At 48.6% G+C, this 27880-nt stretch overlaps 2 protein-coding genes across 2 annotated transcripts; one reads left to right on the forward strand and one right to left on the reverse strand.

Annotated features, from left to right (window-relative positions):
• The first annotated feature begins 294 nt into the window (after nt 1–294).
• Nucleotides 295–10332, forward strand: ATP1B4 (ATPase Na+/K+ transporting family member beta 4). Its single transcript, XM_084268985.1, has 9 exons — nt 295–436; nt 665–729; nt 3208–3370; nt 5099–5227; nt 6071–6175; nt 6447–6643; nt 7245–7301; nt 7966–8061; nt 8966–10332. The coding sequence occupies exons 2-9, from the start codon at nt 667–669 to the stop codon at nt 9125–9127; spliced, it is 972 nt and encodes a 323-aa protein (XP_084125111.1). The 5' UTR covers nt 295–436; nt 665–666; the 3' UTR covers nt 9128–10332.
• A 2822-nt stretch (nt 10333–13154) lies between these two features.
• On the reverse strand, nt 13155–27233 carry LAMP2 (lysosomal associated membrane protein 2; the record flags this gene model as incomplete). Its single annotated transcript, XM_084268979.1, has 9 exons — nt 13155–13567; nt 21566–21733; nt 22495–22573; nt 22825–22944; nt 23384–23589; nt 24326–24487; nt 25103–25316; nt 25810–25928; nt 27095–27233. 9 exons carry the CDS (start codon nt 27231–27233, stop codon nt 13425–13427), a joined length of 1350 nt encoding a protein of 449 aa, XP_084125105.1. The 3' UTR covers nt 13155–13424.
• Between the last annotated feature and the right edge of the window lie 647 nt (nt 27234–27880).

The following is a 27880-nucleotide window of genomic DNA, read 5'->3' on the forward strand; positions in this document are numbered from 1 at the left end:
GTGGCTGGCCATTACAGCCGGGGTGGGGAAGCTGACGCTGTGGACTCCTAGCTGCTGCCTCAATTCGAGGGGATAAATATAGACCTGCCCCTTGCACTACCCCTTCACTGCAAAACAGATTTTGCAAGCATTAAACGCAGCCCCGCTGTGACTGACAAGCACATATTGGCAGAGACATGTGGCCATCGAAACCCCTAGTGATTTGCTAATGTTTATTAACAGCTACACGGTCTCCCTGGGGCAGAGCCCAGCTTCCCCATGTACGGCACTGACTGGCCTCAGTGGGGACTTGGGCGCAGGGCAGGATGCTGCGCGGGTGCTGCAAAGGGCACCAGATGCCAGGGGGCTCGGGATGGGATCCTGTTGCATTGAGCTCACCCCTCTTAGGAAAGCGAGTTATTTTTTGATCCACTCCTGAATGCTGAAGTCCTGCAGGGTAGGTAGGGAAAGCAGCGTGGTTCCCCACAGACCGGCGAAGGTCTTGGCGCAGTCGCACTCGCTCAGCCTTTTCTGGGGATGCCGTGGGACTGGGGAGCTGTGCTGGGGAGGGGGATGTGCCCACAGGTCTCCACGGGCCAGGGTGACATGGCACCCACGATGGGGCTGGTGCTGCTGAGCTCAGCCCCGGGCTCCTGAATTGCTAATGCTCACGTTTCCCATGCAGGGATGGACGGGAACGCCAGCGCTGGGGGTGCAGAGGGCCAGCATGGGAACCCCCACTGGAAGGCGGTGAGTCTTTTGGGGGCTGTCAGCCACCCTCTGAGTGGCAAAGTGGGGGCTGCTGCCCAGGACTGGCTTTGTGGCTGATAAATATAGCGACTTTGCTTTAGGAAATGCTGCTTTGTCCCTTGGCAAAGTGTAAGCATTTTGCATGGGGAGGGGAGGGGGCAGCTGGGGTCTGGCTGGTGGTCCTGGGCAGCGAGGGTGGTTGGGGACACCTGGGTACGGGCCACCCTGTGAACACCTGGCCTTCAGCAGGAGGAACCCGCCGTTGGGAGCTGACCTGGTACAGGGTGAGGATGGGGGAAAGCCACCACCATCAGCACAGTGTGATCTTGCCAGTGTGATCCACAGCTTTACTTCCGCAGCTGGAGTCACCCCAAGCTGCCAAGCTGCTGCAGCAGGCAGCAGCCAGGGGCTGTGCAGTGTCCCCACACGTCATGTCGTGGCTGTGCCACCTCCCTGTCCTAGCCTGCTCCTACCCCAGCTTCTGCTGCTCCTGCCCCTCGTCTGGCTGGGTGCAAGGGACTGCCTCTAGACCACATCTGGTCCTGGGCTTCAAGGAAAAAACACTTGGGAGGCACTGCAATCCAGACCCAGTGTAACTCCCTGGCTCGGGGACTTCTGCCAGGGACCTGGTGGTGGGGTCATCCCATCCTTGAAAGCCTTTTGCAGGGCAGAGCCTTGGTGTTCCCCAGGGGAGAGTCAGTGGAGGGGGCCATCCCAGTGTCCCCCAGCAGCTCTAAGCATCGGTAGTAGCTTCTAGGTGAGGGCTCTGGACACAGCCCATGCGCTGCCCTCACTGCGTCTGAGCTGTGGCTGGTGCAAAATCCAAAGGGCTCTTCCCAAAGCAGCACTAAGCATTGGTGCCGGGTCCCTCCGGGCAGTCCCTGATACACCAGCAATCTGAGAAAATGCTTCCAGAACCGCTGCTGGTAGCTCTTCTATTTAATGGAGAGGAGAACAGGAGGAAGGACTCCTCCTCGTCTTCTTCCAGCACCTGCTTCTCTGCGGGTGTCCTGGCAGCCAGCAGCTCCTGCACCTCTTCTCCCATGCCACTGCCAGCGACTTGTGCTGGGGCTGCTGCTTCCCCCTTCCAAAATTCCCCATCCCTGCAAGGTACAAGGCTGTGGCCATGCAGGAGCTGGATCAGGAAGGGCTCCAGCCACGTGTGGGACCTGGGCCAAGCATTGTGTTTGTTGTACAGGTGGCCTTGGGCATTTTGCTACGCTCCAGAAGAGCCCCCCTGGGGCTTTAACCAGGCCTGACTGGGACAGTCAGTGGGGTGGCAATGGTTTACAGCCCCCCTGGGTCTGACCCAGGCTTGCCAAGGCACCAGTTTGGGTTTTGGAGTTGGTACTCTTCCCCTTTGTCCCTGTTTTGCAAGCTTTGTGGTCTGAGCAGAGTTTAATCCCCCCAATTAGAAGGTGTTTCCAAGCCAGACTTTCTGCCAAGCTGCCAGCTGCTTCCCGGCTCCCCCGGGGGGTGTAAATATCTCTCATGTGGGCCCTGGCTCCAACAGGTGCTGCAGCCAGCGGGTTTGCACAGCCCTCGGCACAAACATGGCGCAGCTGCTGCCAGGCTGTGCTCACAGAGAGCACTGCGGGCTCAGGGAGACACGGCCAGGGTGGGCGAGGGTGGCCCTGGCCCACCTGTGAGTGCCCGAGGCCTGCAGCAGGCCTTGCGCTACAGCAAACTGATGGCTGACGAAGCCATCTGGGTCTCAGCATCACCCCTTCTCCCCCACGGTCCTTGGTCCAGCCCTGCCCCGAGCTCAAAGCGGGGTCTGCCCCTTCTCCACCTGGCTACCTGCTCCTGGAGCTGCAGACCCCACACAGGTTCAAGGTGGGTTAGTGACGGCTGCTGTGTCTCATCTCCAGCAAGTCTTGGCCTGGTGGGGTGTGGAGAGATTTGTGTTCCTGAGCTCCAGACAAATGAGTTTTCCTCTCTGAGGCAAAACCCAAACTCTCGCTGCCCTGGGGAGATGCTTTTTGCTGGAACTCAGTGTCATTAAGACATAACGACAGGGGGGTTTCTCCGAAGACTAAACACTTGCTGGCATTCCAAGAAAAACAAACCTGGGTGAGCTCTTCAATAATGCCACCTGCTGTCCTCTGTGGAAGGACAGAAAACGTGGGCTTGAGCTCCGAGGCCTGTCAGAAGCGTGGGAACAACCCTGGCTCTCCCAGACCACAGGTTTGCTTTGGTCACGTTCACACAGGTGGAAAAAGATGAGTTTCTGTAACTGCCAGGACAAGGAGACAGAACCCGGTGTGACGACAGCGATGTGTGTGTCATGGAAAAATGGATGCTGGGAGCTAAGCGATCTTGAGTCAGAAGAGCCAAAACTGCTTCTCTTTAACTCAAGAGTGATGATGGGAAAATGGAAATTTGAAACATTTCCAGCTATTAAGTGCTTTTGCATTTATTTTTGGCCAATGAGATGTTCAGCCTGTGTGTGTGGGTTGTGTTCTGTAACTCTTCCAGGAAAATAAGCATGAGGAGAAGGTCCAGGATCCTGACAGAGAGGAGGACGAGACCAAGGCAGAGATGGGGAGCAAAACCTGGGCAGACCTGGCTGGGGAGATGAAGATGTTCCTGTGGAACCCAGAGGAGAGAACATGCCTGGGGAGAACAGCCAAGAGCTGGGGTAGGTCCTTGTTCAAGCCCTGTTTTCTGGGATCCTTGCCTTTTCTGCTTCACAGTGGGTGCACTTGCCTGTGAACGTCTCTGATAACTTGGACTGACCACCCCCATCCCACATTTTCAGGGCAGGTGTTTCTAACCAGTGTGATAAAGAGCTGGTGAGGAGGACAAGCAGAAAACCTTGGGAAAGTTACCCTTGGTCTGGGTGTGAGTGTTTTATGGAGAATGTGAAACCAAAGATTTCAGGCTGCCCAGACTACATCCTAGAAAGAAAAGAAGAGCCCAAGCAAGCGTGGGGGCTGCAGGTTGGTCTGCCACAGCCACGCACCCCTGCTGCTCACAGCAACCCAGCTCCTGCCTGTGTCAGCCAGGAGCCCACAGGGAGGTGGCTTTGGGGTCGTCAGTGTTGGTGGGGAAAGAGTGCCTAGTTTACAGGGCAGGCATTTTGGGGAGGGTGCATACTGTGGGGGCCGAGTAGTTCTTCTTGCCTGTGAGCAGCCTGGCTTTGGAGCAGGTAGGGCTGGTCATTGCTGTCACCCTGCAGCGTCCTGGGGTGTGACACAGCACCTGTAGCAGAGCTGTGGGCCAGGATGTGCCAGCAAGGGGGTTGAGCTCATCTGTGTCTGTGTGGCCTTCAGAAATCATCGCTGAGCCTGGAGGTGCCCCGCATGGTTCGGAGCAGCCCAAGGCTGCCGGGCGAGCGCTGCTGCGGGCTTGGTCCCAGACCAAGGGGCCACAGGATGCGCGATGCCACCCGCCTTTGCCGCTCTGCTCGGGCAGCGCAGAGCCCCGCGGCGGAGTGGAAGCCCCCAGCCGTGGCCCAGCCTGGCATGAGGCCGCGTTACCCGGGGCGGCTGCACGGTGCTCGCAGCCCTCGGCAGCGCGCACACGGCTGGCAGGGCTGTGTCCCCTGGCTGCACAAGCCTCTGCTCGCGTGCCTGTGCAGGGGGGCAGGACAGAGGCAGGGGAGCTACTGCAAATCAAGTTGTGGTTTAAATTGAGAGCGTTTGGAGGTGAATGGAGCTGAACTTTCACAGGGGAGGAGGAGGGAGCCCGTCTGGCTGCCGGGTCAGCACTGGAGGCCCCAGGAAGGTGCCTGGAGGCTGGTTTGGAGGCACCAGCCCAGCATCATCACGGCTGTGCCACTAGCAGTGGGGATGGTCCTGTGTGTGTCTTGTCCCACAGCAGGACATGGCCCTGCGGTGGTTCCCAGCACCACAGCCTCAGTAGAAGCACAGCAGGAGCACACATCTGTGTTCCCAGGGCTCCCTCTGAGCTGCCGACATGTTTCTCCTGGGAAATGTTTGGGTTAAGCTTCGCTTTGCTTTCTGAGCTGCTGGGTTTTATTCATAGGCCGTGGCCTCTGGAGACATCCTCAGCCGTCAGCCTGGTCCAGAGGAAAAACAAGCCATTCCCTGGATGTCAGGGCTGTGAAACAGCCAGCGGTGCCATGACCCCTGAGCAATGCTGCTCACTTCTGCCCCAGTGATGGGGTCCCTGCAGCATGGGTGACAGGAGTCAGGGCAGGGGCATCGCTCTGCAGCCCCCATCGGCATTCGGACTTGCTGAAGCCATGGGTACCCCCATGTGTTGTCATGTCATCTCTGTGAGGAGGTGGGCTGTGAGCTCCCACCCCCACAATGGGCTCAGAGCTCTGAGTACAGCAGGACACAGCCTATGGTATGTGCTCTGGTTGTGTTAACAGTGACCTGCCCTCTCTCTTCTTCTGCAGGTTTGATCTTACTGTTTTACTTCGTTTTCTACACGTGCCTGGCGGGAATGTTTGCCTTCTGCATGTACGTGGTGCTGCTCACCCTGAGCCCCTACACACCCACGTACCGGGACCGCGTGTCCCCGCCAGGTACGTACCCCAGCCCAGCCTCAGGCCTCTCTGCCAGCACTCACCCAGCAGAGTGCTACCGAAATCGCCTTGCAGGGACCACGGGCAAAGCCCCTCTGGAGCTGCACACACCTACAGGCAACCTGCCCTCTGTAAGACAAGTGCTGCTGCTTACCTCGGGGCACTGACAGCGCTGCAGGTTCTCTGCAGAGGATCGAGCATCTGCGTAGCCCCATGTGAAGCATTCCTTAAAGTCACCCCAATTGTTACTCTGATTATTGTAACTACCCTTAGCCTTGTTCTCAAGGTAAATGGGCAACTTTAGGCACTTCATAGGCACTTCATAGGTTGTTGCTGCCCCTTTATATCACATACCTTCAAAATAGAATGCGACTCGAGAGTAGCTTTTATGCATTAAAATTTGGGGTGTTGATGGCAAGACAGTGTTCAAAACCACCTTTCCCCACGTCAGAAGCAGCATTTTCCCTGTGCTTCAACGTGGGTGCAGAACAGGAGGTCCCTTGCTCCCTGCCCAGAGCCAGTTGGGAGCCTGGGAGGATCCCTCAGCCCCTCTGTGCAGCCCCCAAGCCCATCACTTTCCCGCAGCACTGCTGAGGCCCTCCAGATCTTCCATGTTTCCCAGGATATTTTGATGCACATGGTGTGTGCATCTCCAGGTGTGAAATGGAGGTGAGGGATCAGTGGGTTTGGGGATGGGAGGAGGGTTTCATTTGCCAGCTGGCGCTGCTGCTCCCACGCCTCTTCCCAGCCCCATCGCAGTGCAACTGGCCCCTGCACCACGCACCCCCAGGCTGGGGCCAGTCCACCCCCATTTGGTGTAACAGGCTCCGTCTCCTTCCCCAGGAGTAATGATCAGACCATACTTGAATGGGTTCACCATCGCCTTCAACGTCTCCCAGCCCAGCACGTGGCAACCCTACGTGGACAGCATGCACCACTTCCTTGCAGGTAAGCTCCTAGGCGCCCCAGGAGTCATGTCAGCAGGTTGTGTGCATCCCTGCTGTGCATCCTCCTGGGGAGCAGACCAGCTCTCAGCAGTTCAAGCTCCAACCTATCTAGAAAGGGAGGCTGATAAAGTGGTGAAGGGAGCTTCTCTGTGGGAGGGATCCTGGCTGTTCCAGGTGGGACTGGCTGACTCCCTGGACATGTGGATGTGCTCTGAGAGGGTGGCTCTGTGCGGGTCTCCAGAAACGTTAACAAGTCTCTTGGTCCCCACCAGCTTACGATGACAAAGTGCAAGAGGAGAAGAATATTGAGTGTGTCTCAGGACAGTACTTCATCCAAGGGGGCAGTGAAAGTGAGGAGAAGAAGGCCTGCCAGTTCAAGCGCTCCCTGCTGCAGAACTGCTCCGGCATTGAGGACCCAACATTTGGCTACTCTAAAGGCCAGCCCTGCATCCTGCTGAAGATGAACCGGGTACAGAGCGAGCTGGTTGTCTTAATTCCTTTCCCACAGCACAGCCCAGTGTGATAAAGACAATGCAGGGACCCAAAGTCCTCCACCTCCCAGGCCCAGGGAGAAAAGGAACTAGAATCCCCAAATCTGCTGTCTCATACCCACCGGAAGATGTAAACCAGAACCACTACAAAACTTGCTCAGTCTGATTTGCTGAGGCCAGGGTGCTTGGGGGGAGCTTGTGCACCAGGCCCCTGTGTGGGAGGAACAGAGCTTTAGGGCTGTACCTCAGAGCCCAATCTCTTCATGGGAGATTCCATAGAATTGGGCTTACTTGAAATCCAATAGCACGGTGGCTCAGCGCATGCTGCTGGGAAAGTAAATGGGGAGAGGGGTGAACTGTGTGGGGAAGGGGCTGTATTGCTCCGGGGAGCCTGGACACTCTGCTTGCAGGCACATGGAGCTGCGCTGCACAGGGTGGCAGGCCCTGCTCATGGGGGCACATAGCTCCTATCCCAAGCAACGACACTGGCACAGGGAAGAGCTTAAGCCCTGGAGAAGGGAGGTGGCAGGCACCTGCCACTGAGTTTTGTACAGGCATGGATGTCTCTTGTTTTTGCAGATCATAGGCTACCGCCCTGGTGCTGGGGTCCCTGTGAGTGTGGACTGCAAAGTGCAGGTACTGCTTTCACCTGTGGTATGTAGGAGGCCAAATGCCTCCCTCAGACAGACCCCACTGATACCTGTCCTCACTTGAACCCCCAACACGCACCAGTCCCAGTGCTGTTGGGTGCAAACTGAGAGCAGTGTGCTGAGAATGACAGAGGCTCCTCACCTTCCGAGCACTGCCGGCTCCTGCCAGCCTCACCGGCAGCTCTACCCAGCCCCTGAGCACAGACCAGCAAGGCTGGGCGCAGGGCTGCCAGCTGGAGCCCGGGGATGGAGCAGGGGAAGAGGCAGGAGCTGCTCACACCCACCCTCACCCACTCCACAGGACCCTCAGTTCTGGGGAACACCCTGCAAGCCAACAGAATAGAGCAAGGGAAGGGCTCCCACTGCCTGGGCAGCAGCTGGATCACACCCTCAGAGAGCAATAGAGCAGTCAGCAAGGGCAGGGAGGGATCTAAGGGCAGCAAATCCTGGAACCTTTGCCTGTGTAGCACCATTGTGCTGTGTCTCGCTGCACCAGCAGCTGGCTCCAGGGCAGACACACTGTGAGCAAGCAGGCACAGCTGAGCCCTGATGTGGGTTTGGGATGCCTCTGTTACAGCTCCTTCACCTTACCCTGCAGGGAGCTGGATGTCACGTCCCACGTGCTCCCTTTGTTCTTTTCCCAACCACAGAAAGGCAACGAGAGTGACCTCAGGGCTGTGGACTTTTACCCTGGAAACGGGACGTTTGATCTCATGTATTATCCCTACTATGGCAAGATCACTCACGTAAGGACTCTGGCCTCTTCGTTAAGCCTCCTTGGGAAGGGGAGGGCAGGAGCTGCTGCTTGGGAGTACAGATGTGCTTTTGGGCTATTTTGGGCAGATGCAGGCAGAAGGGAGGCCACGGGCACTGGGATTACAGTGCTCTATTTCTGTCTCTGACAAACTGTGGGAAGTCCTTGGGGACCCCAGTTCTCCCTTGCCAGGAGTGGGAATGATTACATTTGTCAGCTGGAGGCTAAGACTGGCTTTGCTAATGCCCAGAGAAGGTCTCAACACCAGCCTTTTCCCAGGGCATGAGGGAGGGCAGAGGTTAGGTGATGAGAGGAAAAGGATGGGGCATCTGTCAAAGCTATGATGAAGCCACGCCAGGACAGGTGGCTCAGAAGAGAGTGGTCCAGCACTGGTGGCTATTTCTGAGCATGCTGGTCTGTGCAGCGTAGGAGGTAACACACCTTCACAACAAGAGCTGAAAGGGAAGACGAGGCAGGCACTAGGCTCCTCTTGTCATATTGCTGCTGGCTGAGGATGAGTAACAGCCCCAAGACACCAGGTCTGCATGGCCTTTGAGCACACAGACCTAAGGAACACCACAGATTTCTTCTTGCATGCCATAGGTCAGTTTTCAGAACCACAGAAAGTATTTGAGAATCCCATTATCCCCTGTTACTTGCCCTGGCTAATCAACCCAAGGGGTGTGGCACAGTGCAAACTGCTGACATGATCCCATCCCTCTGAAGCACTGAAAGGTTCAGCTTCAGCATCCTGAGGGAGCATGATGGACATCAGGCAAAGGCAGGCAGGTGCCTGGGAACCGTGAAGCGATTACTAGTGGCTTTTGCTGCACAGGAGAGCAGTGTCTGCTTGTCTGCTCCCCCAAAAACTGCACTTACACCTCCCTCCTTTTCAGGTCAACTACACATCCCCACTGGTGGCTATGCACTTCACTGAGGTGAAGAAGAATGATTTGGTCCACATTCAGTGCAGCCTGAACGGGAAAGGGATTCTCAACAACGTCAACAGCGACCGCTTCCTGGGCCGGATCATCTTCACGCTCAGGATTGGGAAGTAGCCACCGCCAACCAGGGGCAGTTTGGTTAAGTCAGTCAGAGGCTTTTACCTTCTTAAAGCATAAAGCCAGATTATTATTATTATTATTATTATTATTTTCTGCTAAGAAAAACAGGCACATGGAGATTCTTGTTAATTTATTTTCTGTTCATAGTTAGGAAGCAAATGAGATGCAATGAAGCATGGAACCACATTTATGTCATTGGATGTAAATCATTAACTAGTAAAACTTAGAAGCTATTCCCCAGGCAGAGAACCCACAAAAGCATTTCAGTTTTGATTAAAAAACCCCCTCTGGTATCTGAACACTATTTTCATAAGTTCTTTTATGAGTGACCCCTGTGGAATGCATTTCTCCTGGCTTTAAATTTCAATCTTAATGATAGTTTTATGTGCATTTCTCAGGCAAAAGCTAACAAGATGGTAGTTTATTAGCACTATCCAAGGTAAAATAATAAACAGCAAGAATTCCAGATTACACTTGCAATGACACAGTCAAAAAGTGAAAAGGGCAGATCTCAAAATACCTCCTAGAATCTTCAGCACTGGGAGCATCTTGACTGCAGCATTTTACACAGCTTGTCCAGCACACCCAAGGTGCTGGAGCAAAGACCACATAGAAAATCATTTGCCCTTGAACCTTTCCAGCTGTTCCTTTCTGAAGTGGAAAGATTAACACACCTCTCCCTCCTCCTCCTCCTCCCTCTTGGCCCCAGGAATCCTCATCAAGTCCATTAGGCACAGATGAGTGAGAGGGGCCCTTCTGTCACAGCTCACAGGTTTATGGTTCTCCCTGGCTTCACTGGCACAGAAATGCCAGTGGAATATCTTAGAGCCCCCTCCCCCCCCCCAAATATTTCAGTTTATCATCCTCAGAGACCTTGGCAGAGTGGAGCACTGCTACCCTGAGCAACCTCTGCTGCGTGGGCAGCCTGACCCTCCAGGGCTGGTGAGCACGCAGCCTTCGTGTTTGGCAGAGGTGAACTTCACTCTGCACGACACAAGTGATGAGAACACAGCAGGACAGGACACCTTAGGATAATGCAGTAGTTGGAAAGCACACTTACTAAAATTACTGACTGAACAGGAGCATTATGGTATGTTTGTCCTACATCCTAGCCCAGGCACTTAGTCTGCCGCTGTTTCCTGATCTGTGTAAGTCTCTAAGAAGTAATTTTTGTATTAAAAATAAAGCAATTACTGTAAAATTAACTCTGTGGTACTGTTCTTAAACCACTGGTGCAAGAGATGCAGTTTGTGACTTTAACTGGCCAGGCAAGGACTACATTTCAAAGCAGGGTGTAAGGTGATCCTTGAATTCTGAGCACTTCATTAACTTTCTAGGGCCAAGAAGTTCAACAGCCCAGTACAATACGACTCACTATACCCTACATATCACAAACAGCCATCAGGCAAACACTACTGATTAAGAACTGTTAAAAACATGAAGCAGAGGTTAGGAACTAATTTTGCTGAGATGCAGACACTGACAGCACGAGGGGAACACAGTCATTCCTCCTGCACCACTGACCTGAAAGGGCACGTTCTGATAACAGACACTGGCTTCTGCCAAGGAAGATGCTGCCATGGCAGCAGCTCTTTCTTTGGCACCAGAGAGAAGTTAAATCCACTAATGTTTCCCTGCCTGACAACTGCTTTAGCTCTTTAAAAACATTTCTATTTCTGTAGGATCCTGAAAGGAAACCAAACCCTTCATGCTCCAGGCCATGAAAACAACAGCTCTCCAGGACAAAACTCTGTCTATTCACTACCTGCCTGTTGGAAGGATTCATGAAGCTGCTGGTTCTTTACCAGATGCCAGACCTGTGCTTTGATTCAATCAACAGGGAAAGATGAAGCAGTTGGGATGGAAAAGCATGAGCAGCTTAGAAGCAAAATGTGCTGTTTCCCTACCAACACCCGGATCCAGGCACGCTGACAGTGGCCTTGGAACTGCTCTCAGGAATAACATGTGTGTTCAGTCACACTAAACCCAAGCTTTCTAAACACCACAGTTAACTTGATTTTCCATACCCATACTCTGCTTCTGGAATATTTGTACAGGCATTTCAAGGTCTGGAGAACTGTGTACACCACTTCATGCTACAACAGCCTCGAAGCGCTGCCCTGATTTCTGTCTATTGAAGCCCAAAATAAGACTTTATATGTAAATATTATATATATATATATCAGTGCATCTAAGAAATCGCCTCACTTTACTAAAATAACCTAGGGGAAAACTGATGCAAAATAGTTTGCTCTGCAATCTGAGCATGAACCCACAGACAGAATCCACCTGCTGGCAGCAGAGGAGTAACACACCCTGAAGCCAGGTGCCAGGTACTACCAGACTCGAGAGAACTCCCCATCTCCCCCTCTGGCAGGGAAATCCAGTATCGGGAGAGCAAAGGTACAACACAAGAGACCAAGACAACCAAAAGCAAAGCAAACAGTCCCACTTAGCAGCATCACATTACGTTCCTAAAGCAAACAAACCAACCAGACAATGGTTTGGTTCCAGAACCCATTTGTGGTACAAAAATCCGTTTGGTCAGGTTTGGGCAAAGCTTTTCTTTGGTCACAGTGAGGACAAGAACATACAGGTATTTCCCAAACATCAGAACTCACTCTGTAGTTAAACACCTAACTAACTCCCTTCCCTGAACATGGAGCTGTTGTCAGGCTGTTACACCGCTGACCGGCCCCTTCGTGCATGTGACTTGCTGAAGGTGTTTCCCCAGGGCATGGCCACAGGCTTCATGCACAAAGAGATTGAAGTAGCTTCAGCAAACACTGCAGAGGACAGAAACTGTGTGCTAACAGCAGCTCTCTGCTCTCTCCTGTGCTGTCCCACAGTTGGGAATCAGAGGCCACTAGCTGCTGAAGGCTTCTCCTGGGATGGACCATTCTTTCATCTTATCAACGTGACCCTGATGGCAACAAAGCAGACCACCACCACCACCACCACAAACCACTAGCTTCTGTTTCTGTACAGTTTAGATATGACATGTAGAATTACAAAAGGGATGGTATTAATAACAAAGCACCTTCAAACAAGTCAGATGATCTCACTCCTTTGGAAGTCACTTTCCTCACTGCCTACCTGTGAAGAACGACCATATTGTTATATTACTATAATCACAAAGTTTCTCCTTTATGATTGATGCTCCTCCTCATACTAGGAATTTTGTGCTCTTACACTGTTCAACTGTGATTTGAGTGTGCAATAATGAGGAGGTTAAAAACAGATCAATCCTATTGAAGCAGACTGGCTTTGTTTCTTCCCTGGCATTCCTAGATCACAGCTTTTCAGTGATCCTGTTAACCCATGAAAGCTGTCGAGAGGAACTGCAGGAATCTGTGAACAATCTCTGGTTTTAGTCAGTCTTTGAGACCTCTCAGAATACTTTCAAGCCTCACATGGACCAGTGCTGAAATGCTGTGCAGTTTGTTTTATGTGCACAGAATCAAAACTGAGAGAAACTGCAGCCAGCACAATTCCAGCCTCCTGCCTTCATTTCACAACTGAGCTCAGAACAAGAGGGAAATGCTTTTCTGAGCAGTGAAAGTTCTCCAGGCCTGAGCCTTTAATGTGAATAAAGATGCTAAGGGCATCATGCTAATGCAAAGCCATTTACCATGCACTAGCAGTCAGCTTCTCCACACTGACTTTAAACACGCTCACTTCCTAGAAGAATCAGATGTTCTTCTCATATGACATTGGTTTATTAGTGAGGTCAGGCACCACACCTTTACATTCAGAAGGAATAGGAAATTCAGGCTGATTCACAAGAACAAGCTGCTAATGAAGACAGGCAACAGCCACAGGCCAAGTTCCCAGCAGAAGTCTGTTAAAACCCTGGGATCCACATTCCCATCACACGTCCAGTCCCTTCCTACACAGCACTTACACCTTCAATTATAGTTTTAGCTTTAGCATTATCCAAAATAAGTTTAACTCCACTAGAAGTTTTCCTGTATGAAAAGAATGAACAAGAGAAATACAGTTTTGTAGATGTCATCTTTACTCAGTCACACTTTGCAGGTGGACACACTTGAGCCCTGCTCCATTCTGTGGTCCTCAGAGCACTTACTGTCTCCAGTATCACACAGGAGCTTCAAGTAACTCTGCAACTCCTCTTCAGAGTCATGGCACGTTATTCTGTCATGGGGGTTCTTTTTTTTGTTACATAATAAACTATTAATTAATTTGCTTTCTTCTTTCTGAAGGGGCAGATCAGGGAGTCTGGGAAAAGGAGAAGAGCAGGGAAGGTGGCAACAGAGACAGAATGAAGAGGTTATACAGACTGATAGCCAGTGCGACTTTTTCTTCTTCCAATGATGTAAGATATAAAGACAAGAATGATAAGGAAGCCAAGTGCCATGCCCACTGCGATGGGAATAAGAAAGTTCAGGTCAGAATCAGCAAAGCATTCTTCAGCTGCAGGGGAGAAGACAAAAAAAAAGAAGCAAGGGAGAACAAATTAGTAAAGGAAACCAAGCACCAGACACCAAAGCAAGCAAGGAGCAAACAGACGTTTGTGAGACTTACACTGTGTTAGATACAACAATACATCTCAAAATCAGCACCCAATAAAGAAGTGATAGAAAGATTTGATTGCTGTAAATCCTCATGCTTGATTCCTTTATATACATATATATGCCACACACATTGATTTTATTGGTAATATACTGCTTCCAACTGGTACTCTTAATTTCAGCTTCCTCTAGTGAGCGTTCCCCTCAGGTTAGAAATGGGAGGACAGAACAGCAGCCTGAGCACATATTAGCTGATCACACCAGAGGCAACAGCAACACAGACAGACAGACTGGTGTATCACTGCCCTTGGTATATCACTGCCATGGGCCAAGTGACCTGGCAGACCCTAAAATCACCAACACTTCTCTAGATTCCAGACCTGAAGAGAAGATGTCAAACCAAGCAACAAAGTAGAAGCTTCCTGAGAATTACAGGGGACAGCCAAGGCATATATGCTGGAAGTGCTGAATGGAAGATGCTCAAAGACTCTTCTGTTTATTTTCAATCCAACTACAAGACAAGGATTACCACAGTTTCAGCTGATAATTACATGGCCCTTACCAAAGCCAACATAGAAGGGAAAAAAAAAAAAAAAAGAGAAGAGAGCTGTAAAGCTACCATGGGTTTTAATTGGCAGGATTTGCTGACACAGACACTGGTGCAAGGGTTAGGAAACAAGACTGGGAACTGATTTCAGACCCAGTGATACACCTTGGACATGGAGGCAGAGCTTGGCCTTCTTCCCGTTTGTGAAGAGAGCAGAGCTCCACCTGTGTGGCACTGAGAGGAGATCCTTTGGAAGACACTGTCTGTGTGTGCTGCAACACTGTAAAGGTGCATGGCTTTCTGGCTTTCAATAAAGCAGAGCTCCTTACAAACCCTTTTTGCTCATGTTTATTACAGAGCAGAGTGCCACCCACACACTGGACACTTTATCCACAGTCAGCTCTTGTTTCAAGTGAGTATTTCAACTACAGGAACCTCAAACTGCGTCAGCCTCAGTGATGGGACATCCACTGCCTTGGCTTAGCTCACTGCAGCCCAGCACACACTCACCACTACTCCTCTGCAAAAGGCTACACAAAGCCTTTGCCTAAGAGGAAAGACAACAACACACCGAGGTTCAGCACCTGAAAATACTAACCCAGACCACCTGAAGGCAGCTACTGCCATGTACAGCAACACTGGAAGGGAAAAAAAGAGCAAAGGAAACACATACCTTGTAGAGTGAGCTACCTGAAACATTCTGGCCACTGAAAAAGCATTTAAGCATCTTAAGATGAGAACTGCATCAGATGTGTGGTTATCCTTGTTCAGAAATAACATACACAAATTAGCTGCTACATGCTGGGTAACAGGTCGTTAATATTAAATACACATCAATTCACCAAGGATGAGAGGTGCCTAAGAGGCAGCAACAGACATTCCTTCCTCTCTCCTCTAAAGGAAGGATATCACTGCAGTGCACATCACACTGTGGCACTGGCATGGGGAATTCCCAAGGTAAAAAGGATATATGTTTTCCTACCAGGAACATCCCATCCTTCACCTCTCTCTCCAGTTTGGCACTGTTGCTGGCACACATAAAGCAAAGCTATCTTACCTTTTAGTTCCAATCATGAGATGCAACCAAGCCCAAAATTTTGTGGGTTTGGTGGTATACTCTAGGCAATAGGGAACACTGTGGTAAATTTTTAACTTTAAAAAAACAACAAACCTGAGGCATTCACTGGAAGGAGAAGCTTCTTTCAAGGACTAGCAGCATGGCAACATTACAGCAAAACACCAGAAATCTCAGTAGTTTAGAGCACAACTTTAAGGTTTAGTAAACTGTATATACAGCACAGTCAGCAGTAATCAAAACCAGAGTCTATTGATAGATCACTGCATTGAGTGTGGGTGGTAAGGTGGAGGGCTGCAGGGGTGGCTTCTGGGAGAAGCTTCCCCCAGATCCAACAGAACCAATGCTAGACAGCTCCAGGAAGGACCCACCACTGGCCAAGGCTGAGCCCATCAGTGGCAGTGGGGTGGCCTCCAGGATAGTGTATTTAAGGGGAAAAACCCTCCAGGAGTGATTGCAGCTCCCCTGCAGTCAGTGGAGAAGGCCATGGCCAGGCAGGCTGTGCAGCCCATGGAGGATGATGATGAAGCAGGTGGATGCCCACAGGAGGCTGTGACCCAGTGGGAAGCCTGGCTCCCATGGGAGCAGGTTCCTGGCAGGACCTCCAGTCCCTGGTGAGAAGAGCCCAGGTTGGAGCAGCTTTGCAGACTTGTGAGCCCCTGTGGGACCCATGTTGGAGCAGTCTGGGCCTGAAGGTCTGCAGCCCACGGGAGGGATGCATATTGAAGTTTGTGAAGGACTGTCTGCTCTGGGAGGGACCCCATCCAGAAGCAGGGGAAGAGTGTGTGGAAGAATAGGTACCAAGGACAACACCTGAAGAGCTGACCACAACCCTCAACCCCCTGTGCTGGCTGGGAGTGGAGGAGGTGGAGAAAGGCGCAGTGAAGCTGAGCCCAGGAAGAAGGGACAGGTGGGAGGAGGTGGTTTCAGATTTAGATTGATTTTTCCTTGTCCTATGCTTATTGCCAGACAGATCAATCAAACTGACTTCCCCAAATTGAGTCTGTTTTGCCTGTGACAGTGCTTGCTGAATGAACTCCCAATCCTTATCTTGGCCCACCAGTCCTTTAGCTCTATTTTCCTCTCCCCTGCCCAGGTGAGGAGGGCAGTGGTACAGCAGCTTGGTGGGCACCTGGCCTCCAGCCGGGGTCAATCCACAGTTATACACTCCAATATTCAAGATCCACAAGCAAACACAAATTAATGTGGTTTCCACAGACCAAACCAAGCCAAACCTATTTTTATTCACAAAACACTTCTGCATATTTTTAGTTTCAGATTAAAGTGGAACCTTTTCAGAGAACTGAAGCTCATCAGTGCATTGCAAACTAGAACAAATTCCAAGGAGTTCAGTTCAACCATAAACCATGGTAATGCACCTTCCCATCACTTCTTAACCAGGCTTGTTTTTAACAAACCCTTTGCCTGACTCAGCAAGTAAACCTCTTCTGAATTTAATAAAGAAAAGTCTAAAGTTAAACTTCCCCATTTTAAACCTAAACAGATCCAGCATTTCCTAACTGAAGTAAGCCAGCATGAACTAGGACAACTAATTCTCTCAAAACTGCTCCTACAATGAAGTTGTCCACCTCTGGGCTACAGTCCTCAGCTAAATAGGAAAAGGGCAAGCCTGAAAACAGTATTTAACACTATAACCTCCCTCTACACCTTTCCCCAACAGGGCATCCAATGGTTATTTAGAGTCCTGACCTCCTCCCCAAAATAAAATAGCAACAGTTCCCCCACCCAAACATCCCAACGAGCATTGTACTGTCAAGCACATGCCTGCATACTGCTGTAGGCTTATCATAACCACACAGCACCAAGTCCACCCTTCCAGAGCCCACTACAAGTCTCCAGGAGAGACAGTACTGGAGATACAACTACAGTAAAAATACTAATCCTCTGACCAAAATAAAGTGTCTTTCCACTAAACACAGGACAGCAGTTAAGCCCAGCCTATTCCAAGTCCTGTCATATACTTCCAGACTGACTCAGTCACCAAAGCCTGATGCCAGCAGCCCCAGTGCACTTTGATTTACATGGCCAGGAACCCCACTGTTCATCTCTTTAATAAGAGTCTATTAAAACACTTTGTCTTCACATTAAAAAGCTCCAGCCAGCTTTAGCTTACACATCAGCAAGGTGCTACCATTATTCTGCCTTTGCATAGCAGAAGTAGCTTTAGATACTCATGTTCAGCAGTGCAGGGTAAAATTAAGAAGAAAGGGCACAGGATTAGACCAGACTCTTTGAACAGACCAAGCAGAAAGAGGTAGGGTAAGGAGACTAGTGTCTCTCACTGAAAAAACTTAGTAGTAGTACAGCTACGAGAAGATCTGCCAGCACAGACAGAACCAACACAGCTTCCACCTCAGAGATGAGGCTACTAACCAATTCCCAAAAGGCACCCTAAAGCTTTCCCACTTTTGCTGGATGCAGAGACCAATTTAACTGTAGGGACAAGAAGAAACTGAACTGTTCACAGCTGCACACCTGCTTAAGATGGCTAGCAATGTCAGCCACAAAAGCATCTTCCCTGGATGGAGCCACAGCTGAAGTTTACAAGGAAGTTTAATGATGAACTAGAATATCTCCCTTAGTTCCCAAGCTGCCTTGTACCCCAGCACCCTCAGAATGAGCTATAAAACAAAGGCATTACACACAGGCAACAGGGGACTCTGAGGAACACCTTCACCAGCTACATAACAGAATCTCAGATAGGGACTGAGGTTGACTGTACTTGTTTAGTTTATTTTCTTTAAAAAAAGACAGTACAAGATGTCTGTTTTCCAATCAGTTTAAAAAAATGTGAACAAGTTTCCTTAAGAAATAGAACAATCTTTATTATTTAGAGCACATGTTGAACAGGTTGACAGTTCCCTATGGAGCAATACATACAGGAAAACTAGTGGTTTTATAACAACAGGCAGTCAGGTGAAACTTAAATGTATTTTGAACCAGTTATCTGCACATCAGTCTAGGAGTACTTAAACCTCTGAGCCAATGCATCTGCAAATGAAGATTAAGTTGCAGGATTTTGAAAAGACACTTGTAGTATTGTTGGATTTTGGGAGCAGCTTGCACTGGTCTTCTATGCTGTCACTTGGAAACCGTGCACGGTTGAGAGATTTGAGTGGTCAGGTGACCAGAGTGTGGTAGCTACTCCTGAACAGAATGCACATGTAACTGGTGCCATGCAACATCAGTCACAAAAATATTAAAAATCTCTATCAACTTCTGCACTTGAGGATTTATTAAGTGATTAAAGACAACTTTCTAAAATTAAAATGGAAAGTCTTGAAGCCTGTTTGAGGATTAAACTTATAGTAGTTCCCCACTTTCATTAAAATGAATTTCAGTAACTGATGAAAAACTCAAGCTGCAGACTACAAGCTACAGTAAGCATTATCCACCCCTACTTGCTTCCTCAGCCAGTGTCAAGAGTAACCCATTTCAAAAGAATTACTGAAAGAAGTGGATCTTATGATTTGTATACAAACATGCCACAGACATCTCTACAACCCTAGAAAACACTAATAAAACACTAAACCAGCTTTGATGCAGGCTAAACTCATTCTAAAGGGGGAGACAACGTTATGTTCATTAAAGAACTAGTTTAGGCAGCTCATGTTATGACATATGCAAAAAAGCCACGCTTATCTGAAAGTCTAAAGGACTTCTTTTTTCCCATGCAGTAAAAGCTATGTATTACAGCACAAGGAGGCCAGAGGAAAGCTGTGCAGCAAGGGTTTGCCCCTGCAGAGCTGCAGTTGAGGAACAGTCCAGTTGCACTGCATTTTAAGCTCGTTATCCTTTCCATACAGCAAGGAAAAAGAGGTGTTGTGGGTCCATCTCAGACTCGTCTGGCTTTTGCACTCTCAACACTAATAAATGCCACACAGCAAACAGTCAAACACAAAGTACATGGAACATTCAGAATGCCAATGGCAGTTAGAGTGTGAATTTTGATTGGCAGAGAACTATTCAAGATGAAGGTTTAAAGAAAGCTCAAGCTGCAGCAACAGATACTGGCTCATTAAATGAAAGCATCTTTAAACAATGGTCATTCAAAGCAACAAGACAGACCAGTTCTGTGCAGAGGATGATATAAAGTTAAGTGCACTTTAAAGTTCCAGAACATTTAGAAAGGTTATTCCCTTTAAACTGATGCTAGCAAAAAGCTTGCATTAATTTAGCAGAACTCTGCCTCAGTTGAGCATTTTAGATGATTGCCAAGGTTTAATAAGATGAAGAATTCTGTGCCTAACAGTATATATATATATTGTTTTTTGAAAGCAACTGGAGACAGCACTGAAGTCTTCCTATATATCCACCGTTTGGCAAGCATGGGTTACCCATTTTGTTTGTACAGTCAAGGTGTAAGAATGATTCCTGAAACTACACCCAGGCAGGAGTAAAACTATCCAAACTCTGTCAAAGCTAAGAAAGTTACTGCTGCCACTTCAAAAGATCTTTTGATCACCAGCCTGAAGTTCAATTCTATGAAACACACAGTTGTTAACTGGGCATTATACAATCCTTGTTAAATACTATACAAGTCAACATAGTGACTAATGCTGCCAGCTTAACCCACAATTATTACAACAACTAAAGGAACGCAGAGGAGAGAAGCAAGTACAAATTCTATGCTATTCTGGGAGTTGCCCAACACACATCAGTTGAGAATGTGTTCTTGTCTCAGGCTACAGTTTGTGAAAAGCAGAAATGAAGCCTAAACACATCAGGGTTTTTGCAAGTTAAGATGCTTAACCTAGCAACTCATCCAGTATTTGACATCTTCAAAACAGTATGAAACCCACGTCGTCTTCTTAGCACAGGAAAACTAAAAATGCAGTTCTGCTTGGAGATAAACATTCTATCTTTGTTTCTCAACTCCAATTAGCTGTGGCTAGTAATTACTCCTAAGTTTTGGGTCTTTTTTGGACTTCAGAACTTGCACTTGCTTTGTTTAGGGTGAAATCAGGACAGGAATCACACTTAGATTCACAAAGTTTGATATCCAGCATAGCTTTTTCTTCTGCCAATTATGTAAGCAACCACTATAATGGCAATCAAGCCAGCAAGTGCAGCACCAACTACAATTGGGATTAGAATGCTGTCATCATCCAGCGAACACTCCTGAGCTGTGGGTGAGAAAAAGGTTGCAACAAGGAGTAAATAAAGACAGAACACTTGCCAAGTGCGGTATAAACATCTGTTTTCCTTACTGTGAAGGTGTTCAAGATCAAGTATCATTACATCCTAAAGAACTGCAGGGGTCTCATGGGTATATCCAGCATCTTTTAAGTATTACAATCACTTGAAACACTTGATAAACTCCAGTAAGCTAACAGGAGTGCCCCAGCATACAACTTCTCACATACAAGATCTGTACTAGACAAGGAAGTAGCCATTCTTCTGCTTTTAAGACAGAACCAGCCTTATCTATTTTGTGCTTAAAGCAAGCCTGGTGCTTTTAGTTAAGAGTAGAGTGACCTACATTTGGTATCAAGAACCTGTTCAGAATGGAGACATGTTACAGAGATGAAGTAGCTGTGATTAGGAGAAGGCAGCTAGCAGCAACTTGAACTAGAGAGTGAAACTGGATTCTAACTCTTTAGAACATTGCTGTGATAAAGCCTGTTCACCTGGCATACATCTGGGGAGTTAACTTACCTTCACCCAGAAAAAACAATTCAAAACTCTGCATGCCATTTATTTGTCTACAGGCCAGTCTAGACCATTAAGACTGTGCTGCAAGTATTGTTGCTAAGTACAGACAAGGTTACACTAAAGAAAAAGGTCATTTAGGCCATTCCAGTTTTGCCCAGGCAAGGCCAGGATAACGCAGCAAACAGACATTTTAGAGTCTTTCTTTAGTTCTGGATATTCAAGATTGCTTCAAAGAAAAAAAAACCTCTGCCAGTTCATTTAGACTGGCACTCAACACTCCTTAGACTCCCAGGAGTCCCAGACTCACAGGTAAAAGAACTGGTAATACTGCTAGGTGTTTTAAGTCCAGTTCTGCTGAAGTTTTGTGCTGTTTTCTTGTATATTTGAGCTACAAAAAGCCTGTATGCCATGATGTCAGATAAGCATTGTCTTAAGAATAGGTTAGAAGTTAAGTCCCTCCTCAGTATCTTTAGCTCCTTCAAGTTTTGTGAAGGAGAACCAATGTACCTAACAGATAAAGTGCTTGTGACCAATGCTGATGATTTTTAGCAATTCAGTTCTGCAAGCATTGCAAGAATTATGAAAAAAAAAAGAACTCTTACCTGTAGAGAACTTATTTGCCTTCACAAGGAATGGTTGAATCCATAGATTAAAAGTATGTACTTGAAGATCTTGGTTAATCTGAAGAGTCTGCTCTTTTCGGCACATGTAAGAGCTACCAAGGTAAGCATCCCACTGGCTGAAATTGCTGTTATCTGCACTTGAAATGACTAAACAAAGGGGGAAGGGGAAAAAAAAAAGGAAATTTGTGTGCCCACTTCAAGTGCAAGAGTTTTAATATGATTGTAAGACCAAGGAGCTGAATCTAGAGAGGCCAACTTTTCAACACTGACTACTCTGAAAACCAAGGTAGTCAGAAGTGCCATCAATCTGCTTCCCTGAAAGGAATCAGGCACTGAAGTCGCTGCAGCACCTCATCCTCTACACAGTCATTTCTATTCGGCTCTCCTTGGACTTTCACTGGTCCCAACATGGCAGATTTGGGAGCACCTTAGTTGTAGTGCCCTTTTAACTGCAGTAGCCATGGCAAGCAACTTCAAAAAACCAAACACATTCTTGATTTGGAACCAGTACACCTATTCTGTGAAGGACTGGTCTCTTTTCCCAGTGAGAATTAAATGGTTGGAAGGTACAGCAGCATCTCCAAAGACAACAGCTAGTTTAGGAAAAACAAAAACTTCTGAGTTGGTACTCAGAAGGTATTTCACACCACAAAAAATTACATTGCTGAAAAGCGATAAGTAAGACCTGTTAATTTATATAAGTTTATCACAAAGTAAGAGAACCCATTAGCAAAATAATACCACACTACTGTTAAAGAAACTCTTACAGCCATTTCTCCTTACTGCTTATGTTCCTATCAACTCACAGACTTAAAGTAGAATGTAACAGTAACCACAAACAGCATTAAAAAAACATCAGAAGTATCTGACAAGCTCACACATGCTTTAAGGCAGACACTATTTCTTACCAGAACCATTCAGAGGGTTGAGCAGTGTCACATTCACCTCCTTCAGGTAAAATTTCTGTACACCTACACTTGTATTTTTCTGTCAAGGAAGCAAGAACCAACTGTCAGCATGCAAGTCTGCATTTTTAACTTCAAGAACACAAGCTTTACAAAGGCTTTGTAAGATATTCACTACAGTCTAAAGTTTCTATAGCTTTAACCATCTGTCCTGAGGCAGTCAGCTAGCCAGTTCCATTGTGACATTGAACAGCCTACCACCAGCCAGTGGCAGAAGGGTTTTACTATCACTGATCATTAGGCAATGCTGGAAGCTTAAACTAAGTTACTTACAACAACAAATGTAAAACCAATCAATGTGCTATTTCCATCATTCAGTCGCAGAGTAGCTGTTGTGTTACCACATGTACCCTCTGCACTAGTTGTCTTTGGATTGATGTTGACCAGAAGAGGCTGAAAGACAGACAGACCACGTTAGAGACGTTCAGGACTACATTGTTTCAGTCAGTAGTAGTCTCAAGCTAAACAAACTTGCCATGAAGATGACAGCAGAGAGATTGAGCCTGGCTACCAAGGAACTAAGGCCACTTGAATTAAGTTTACACACTGGTACTGCTGAAACAAGTTGCCTAGTGATGTCATGATTTTGTTGATTTAATATTAAAGCAACAGGTTTGCTTTGGCTCCCTCTGTGAGGAGAGACCATCTTAGGGACCAAAAGTCTGTAAAGCTAAAAAAGTTCCAGGCTTTTAATGATGTCAGAGAGGTACTATGTAACAGTAATTACAAACAATTCTGCACAGCCAGCAGTTTACAAAGCAAATACCCTGTGCTCCCATGTCATACCAAATAACCACAGCAACTTTTCTACTGGAAAACAGAAGAGAAGCACCTTGTCTTGAGTAACGTTCAGCTGCAGCCCCACAGTAGCCAGGAGACAAGTTTTATTTCCACTTTTAAGAGAATAGTTTCCTGTGTCTGGGTTCTCCACAGGTTTTGGAGAAGCGGTTGGAGCAGGGGATACAGTAGTGGCAGGTGCAGCAGTTACATTGGCAGTAGTAGGTGCAACAGTAGGTGTATCAGCACGACATCTGGACTCTATAAAAGAAATTTTAACCCACCATTTCAGAGCTGAAGTTTTACTGAAGTCTTTTGACCCCAAAGTCAGTTCAATACACACACCAATTTCTCCAGGGAAATCGAGGTTCCCCAGGAGCCTGCTAAACCACCAAGTCAGAAGCCTCAGACTCAGCACAGTATTCCAAATAATTTACAGCTATCATTCAGTCACAGACACTCTGTAATGCCCATTTTTAAACCCACGTAGCACATACAGCACTACCTATCTCCAGTGAACCACACAGAGCCAGGTAAGGGGTTATAAATGTGTGATCTGCTGTAGACAGAGCAAGCAACCCTACAAGACTATATGTAGCAGTATGTCACATCCATCTCTGAAGTAACAGGTATCTGAGATAAGACCACAGGCTTTGGACTATTTAAGTAAAGAGTTACAGGCTACCACTGAAAATGAAAGGCAGTCAATTGGAAACCTCAAAGCTCAAGTGATCTAGTCAGCCACAGTAGTTCCACTGTGATTGTTTTTAATACCCCAGTAACAGAATATACACTATTAGACCACCACCTCGGCATGGGAACAGCCAATATCACTATATACTAATAAATCTGTTCCACTAATCTGTTTTTCCAGGAACAAGGAAAGAAGTACAAAGGATAGCACATCTTAGAAGGCAAGGATTTCTTAATTACAGGACTTTGCTCCCTGCACTAAAGCACAGTACAAAAAGGCTCATTCACAAAGAGAGAGGCTCACCTTTTTTACCAATGGTGCCATTCTGAACAAAAGCCTGCACAGTGGCGTTCCAGTAAATCTGTGTTACGTTCTCTGCTTCAAAGGAGTCAATATTATGACAGACAAAGACACTATTCAGCTGAACTGGATGCATATCATCCTTTGCAACAATAGTAATTGACCCTACAAAAATAAGCACAGATGTTTTAATGCCTCATGAAATCCAAGAACGTTTACAGGTAGTGTTATGTTTTATAAAATTCTGCAAGACAAAGAGAGAAATTAATACTCCTAACCACTCTTGAATGTTTTACATATTGTGCCCTGAAGTGGCAAGTAACACAGTGAAGTAACCAAGCTTCCAGAACTAAAGAGGTGAATCTTTTTACTTACATTTTTCTTTAAGGAAAAATTAATCCTATTATTAGTAGGTATTAGCACACAGAAAGCTTTCTGCTGTAGTGCACTGCTAAGTGGAAGGTCAAGTAGTGCACACCAAAATGAACCCTCCCTGCACCTGCTGTCTCCTAGCAGCACCTCACTGATCAAGGATGTTCAAACAGTTAACCTGCCCCTCCCATTCCACTTAAAGAAATGTTGCATACACTGAAGTTAACCAGTCTGCATTCTTGTCCAACAGAAGTATGCTGAACAAGAGTTAGGTGATACAGGGGTACAGAAGTTGTTAGATACATTGTTAGTCCCTCTAACTTTGGAGAAGCCAACTAAGGTCAGGTACAGGAGATCTGACACTGAAAGTCCAGACTGCTGTAAGCAGGATTCTGCACTGAGCTTTACCTTTTCTTTTAGCATCAGGAAATACAGCAGCATCATTGGTGTTGTAGGTAAATGTGACAGAGTCTCCCTGGTAAGTTTCATTGGTTTTTGTAAAGTTAACGCTCCAAGAGTGACCATCTCCAAACTGTATTGCCAGAAGTGCAGCTTCTGTGTCACTGCCACAGGCACTCCCATCGTGGGTCACATTAGGGGGCAAGTCCAAGGTTACATTTTTCTAGAAGAAAAGGATAATTTTAACATGTTTTTACAGACAGCAGTTCTTCCCCATGCTAGTGTTATAAGCCTGCTGGAGTTGTATGGAACCTTGCATGAGACTGGTGAGATAATTTTAGGTGACTTTATTAAATAGTATATGAAAAAGGCTCCCTGACATCTGACTTAGAAAGGAGCCATGTCAGATTCAAGCACAGATCTAACCTGGTTTTTTATCTGGACCATGCTGAGTTGCAATTTACATTTACTATTTGGGCTAGTAACACTACTACACTGATACACAAAACCCACCACGTGGGACCACTACACCACTTAAGTGTGTGCAATAGAGCACATTCAGTTATTTGTATTATTGAGAACTTAGGCCTTAAAATTAGTATTTAGGAACACTCATAGAAACTGTCTTAATACTAAAACCATCTAAAAGACCCAAACACCCTAGTAAGAGTGTCCTTAAGCTTCTACCCACGACAGAGTTACTTCCAAATACTTACATAATCGCTACTGTTTGTTTCATATATTATCAAGAATCTCATCATCCATCTTGCATACAGGCACGTAGTATTAGAGGCATCCTTTATGACTACTTCCACTGCATAGGACTGGAAAAAACCTGTAAGGTAGGATTATTAGCTATTAAGATGTTGCTTTTACTTCATTTTCTGGAACTATTTAAGAGGACAGGTCACTACAAAATCCTCAAGTTGTTTCAGAACTGGGTTCAATTTGCCACACACTGGAAGAGTAGGTAGATGGCTACAAAGTATTGAAACTAGGAAGCACACCATGAAGTTATCAAGGCTTGATACAATTCTGGGAGAGCGTTGTAGAGTCCACTCACCTGGCAAAGATTAATGATGTACATGAGCATTAGCTTTCTCATGACACACTGCAGTGCATGAACACAGTATTTAAACAACGTGCTGCTCGTAGGCGAGAGTCTCCCTAACATGTCATTTGCTTCATCAGTGGTATGACTCAACTTGACCTCAAAAGATGAGACCCACAGACTGGTCTGGGTTGGAAGGGAACCCAAGGATCACAGAGCTCCAACCCCACTGCCACAGGCAGGGCCACCAACCTCCAGGCATGATCTGGACAAGGCTGCCCATGGCTCCATCGTGACTGTCCTCATGACTGTCTCTATGATCGCGGGCTCAAAGGACAGGGATGTTAAAGTCCCTTTATGCTTCCGAGAGCTTCTTACAGCTGCCGGGTTTTCCACCCCGCGTTGCTCAGAAGAGGCACCTGCCCGCAGCCGGCCTGTGGCGACCGTTGACCCCCGCAGCGCGGAGCCGGCCGCGGTGCAGCGCCGGCTGACAACACCCGCCTTCGCGGGTAGCCAGCTGCCTGGAGGCGCCGCGCGGGCCGGCGGCGGGCAGCCCGCCCCGGCCGCAGGCCCTCGGCCAGGTACCAGCTCGCACCCAGCCCGGGAAGGCCGCGGGCCGGACCCGTGCTCCCGCCCCCCGCCCACGACGCCCTCAGCCACCCCGCCCAGCGGCAGGGCCGGCAACAGGGTCCCGCCGGGCCCCCGCTCCCCTCCCGCGGGTGACAGCGCGCCGGGGCCGCGGCCCGCCGCCGCCGGGCCGGGGCGGCCCCGGGCCCGCGAGGCCTCAGCAGCCCGCGGCACCCGCCTGCGCGCCCGGCCGCTGCCCAACGCCGCCTCACGGGCGCGACGGGGGGGGGAAGGAAGCGGCCCGCGGCCGCGGCGACGCCTCCCCCTCCCCCCCCCGCAGGCCCATCGCCCACCCCGCGCCCGGCCGCCGCCGCCCCGCTCACCGGAGGTACCGAGCAGCAGCAGGAGCAGCAGGCAGCCGGGCCCGCGCGGCTCCATGCTCCCGGCGGCGAGCACAGGGACTCCGCGACGCAACGAGCAGCGAGAAGGGAAGGCGAGCGGGCGCGATAAAAACCTCGCCATCGGTCATGTGAGGGGAGGGGCACCGCCGCCCGCGCGCCGCCAATCGCCGCGCTGGGTCTCGATTCGATGGTTCGCGGACAGGAGGTTCGGCGTACGGTGACTCGGGCGGGCGGTGGGTCGGTTGAGCGTCCGTCCCTACCGGCTCCGGTCACCCCCACGGAGTTCGGTTCGGGGCGGCACCGTGTGGCGTCCCGTGCCCTCTGCGGGCCCCCGCGGGAGCAGGGCACTGGCCCTTGCTTTCGCCCTCGACAGCCTTTGCTGCCTCCACTGGGACTGCGTTAGGCAGAGAAGGCTGAGGGAGTCAAAGAAGTTCAATATAGAAGCTTTCACCGCAAAAAGTAAAGAAAGAATGAAGATATTCTCCGTGTGTACAGTCTCACCTGTCCCTCCCGGCTGACACGACTGTCATCCATCCTCCTGTGTCACCCAGGGCTGACCAGAGATGGCCTCTGGCTCTCCAAGGCCTGGCCAGAGACCTGCCCAGAAATGGCCTCCAGAGCAGGGCAGTGGCAAGAGCTGGGGTGCTTCAACACCTGTGTGCCAGTGCTGAGATGCAAAACTCAGGGCAAGAAAGAAAGTGGGAAAAACCAGCTGCCTGGTGCAAATGAGGGAGAAAAGAGCTGAAGGAGTTGAGGGGGGAGAAGACA

This window comes from Gallinula chloropus, assembly GCF_964237585.1.
Source record: "Gallinula chloropus genome assembly, chromosome: 11".
Lineage (NCBI taxonomy): Eukaryota > Metazoa > Chordata > Aves > Gruiformes > Rallidae > Gallinula > Gallinula chloropus.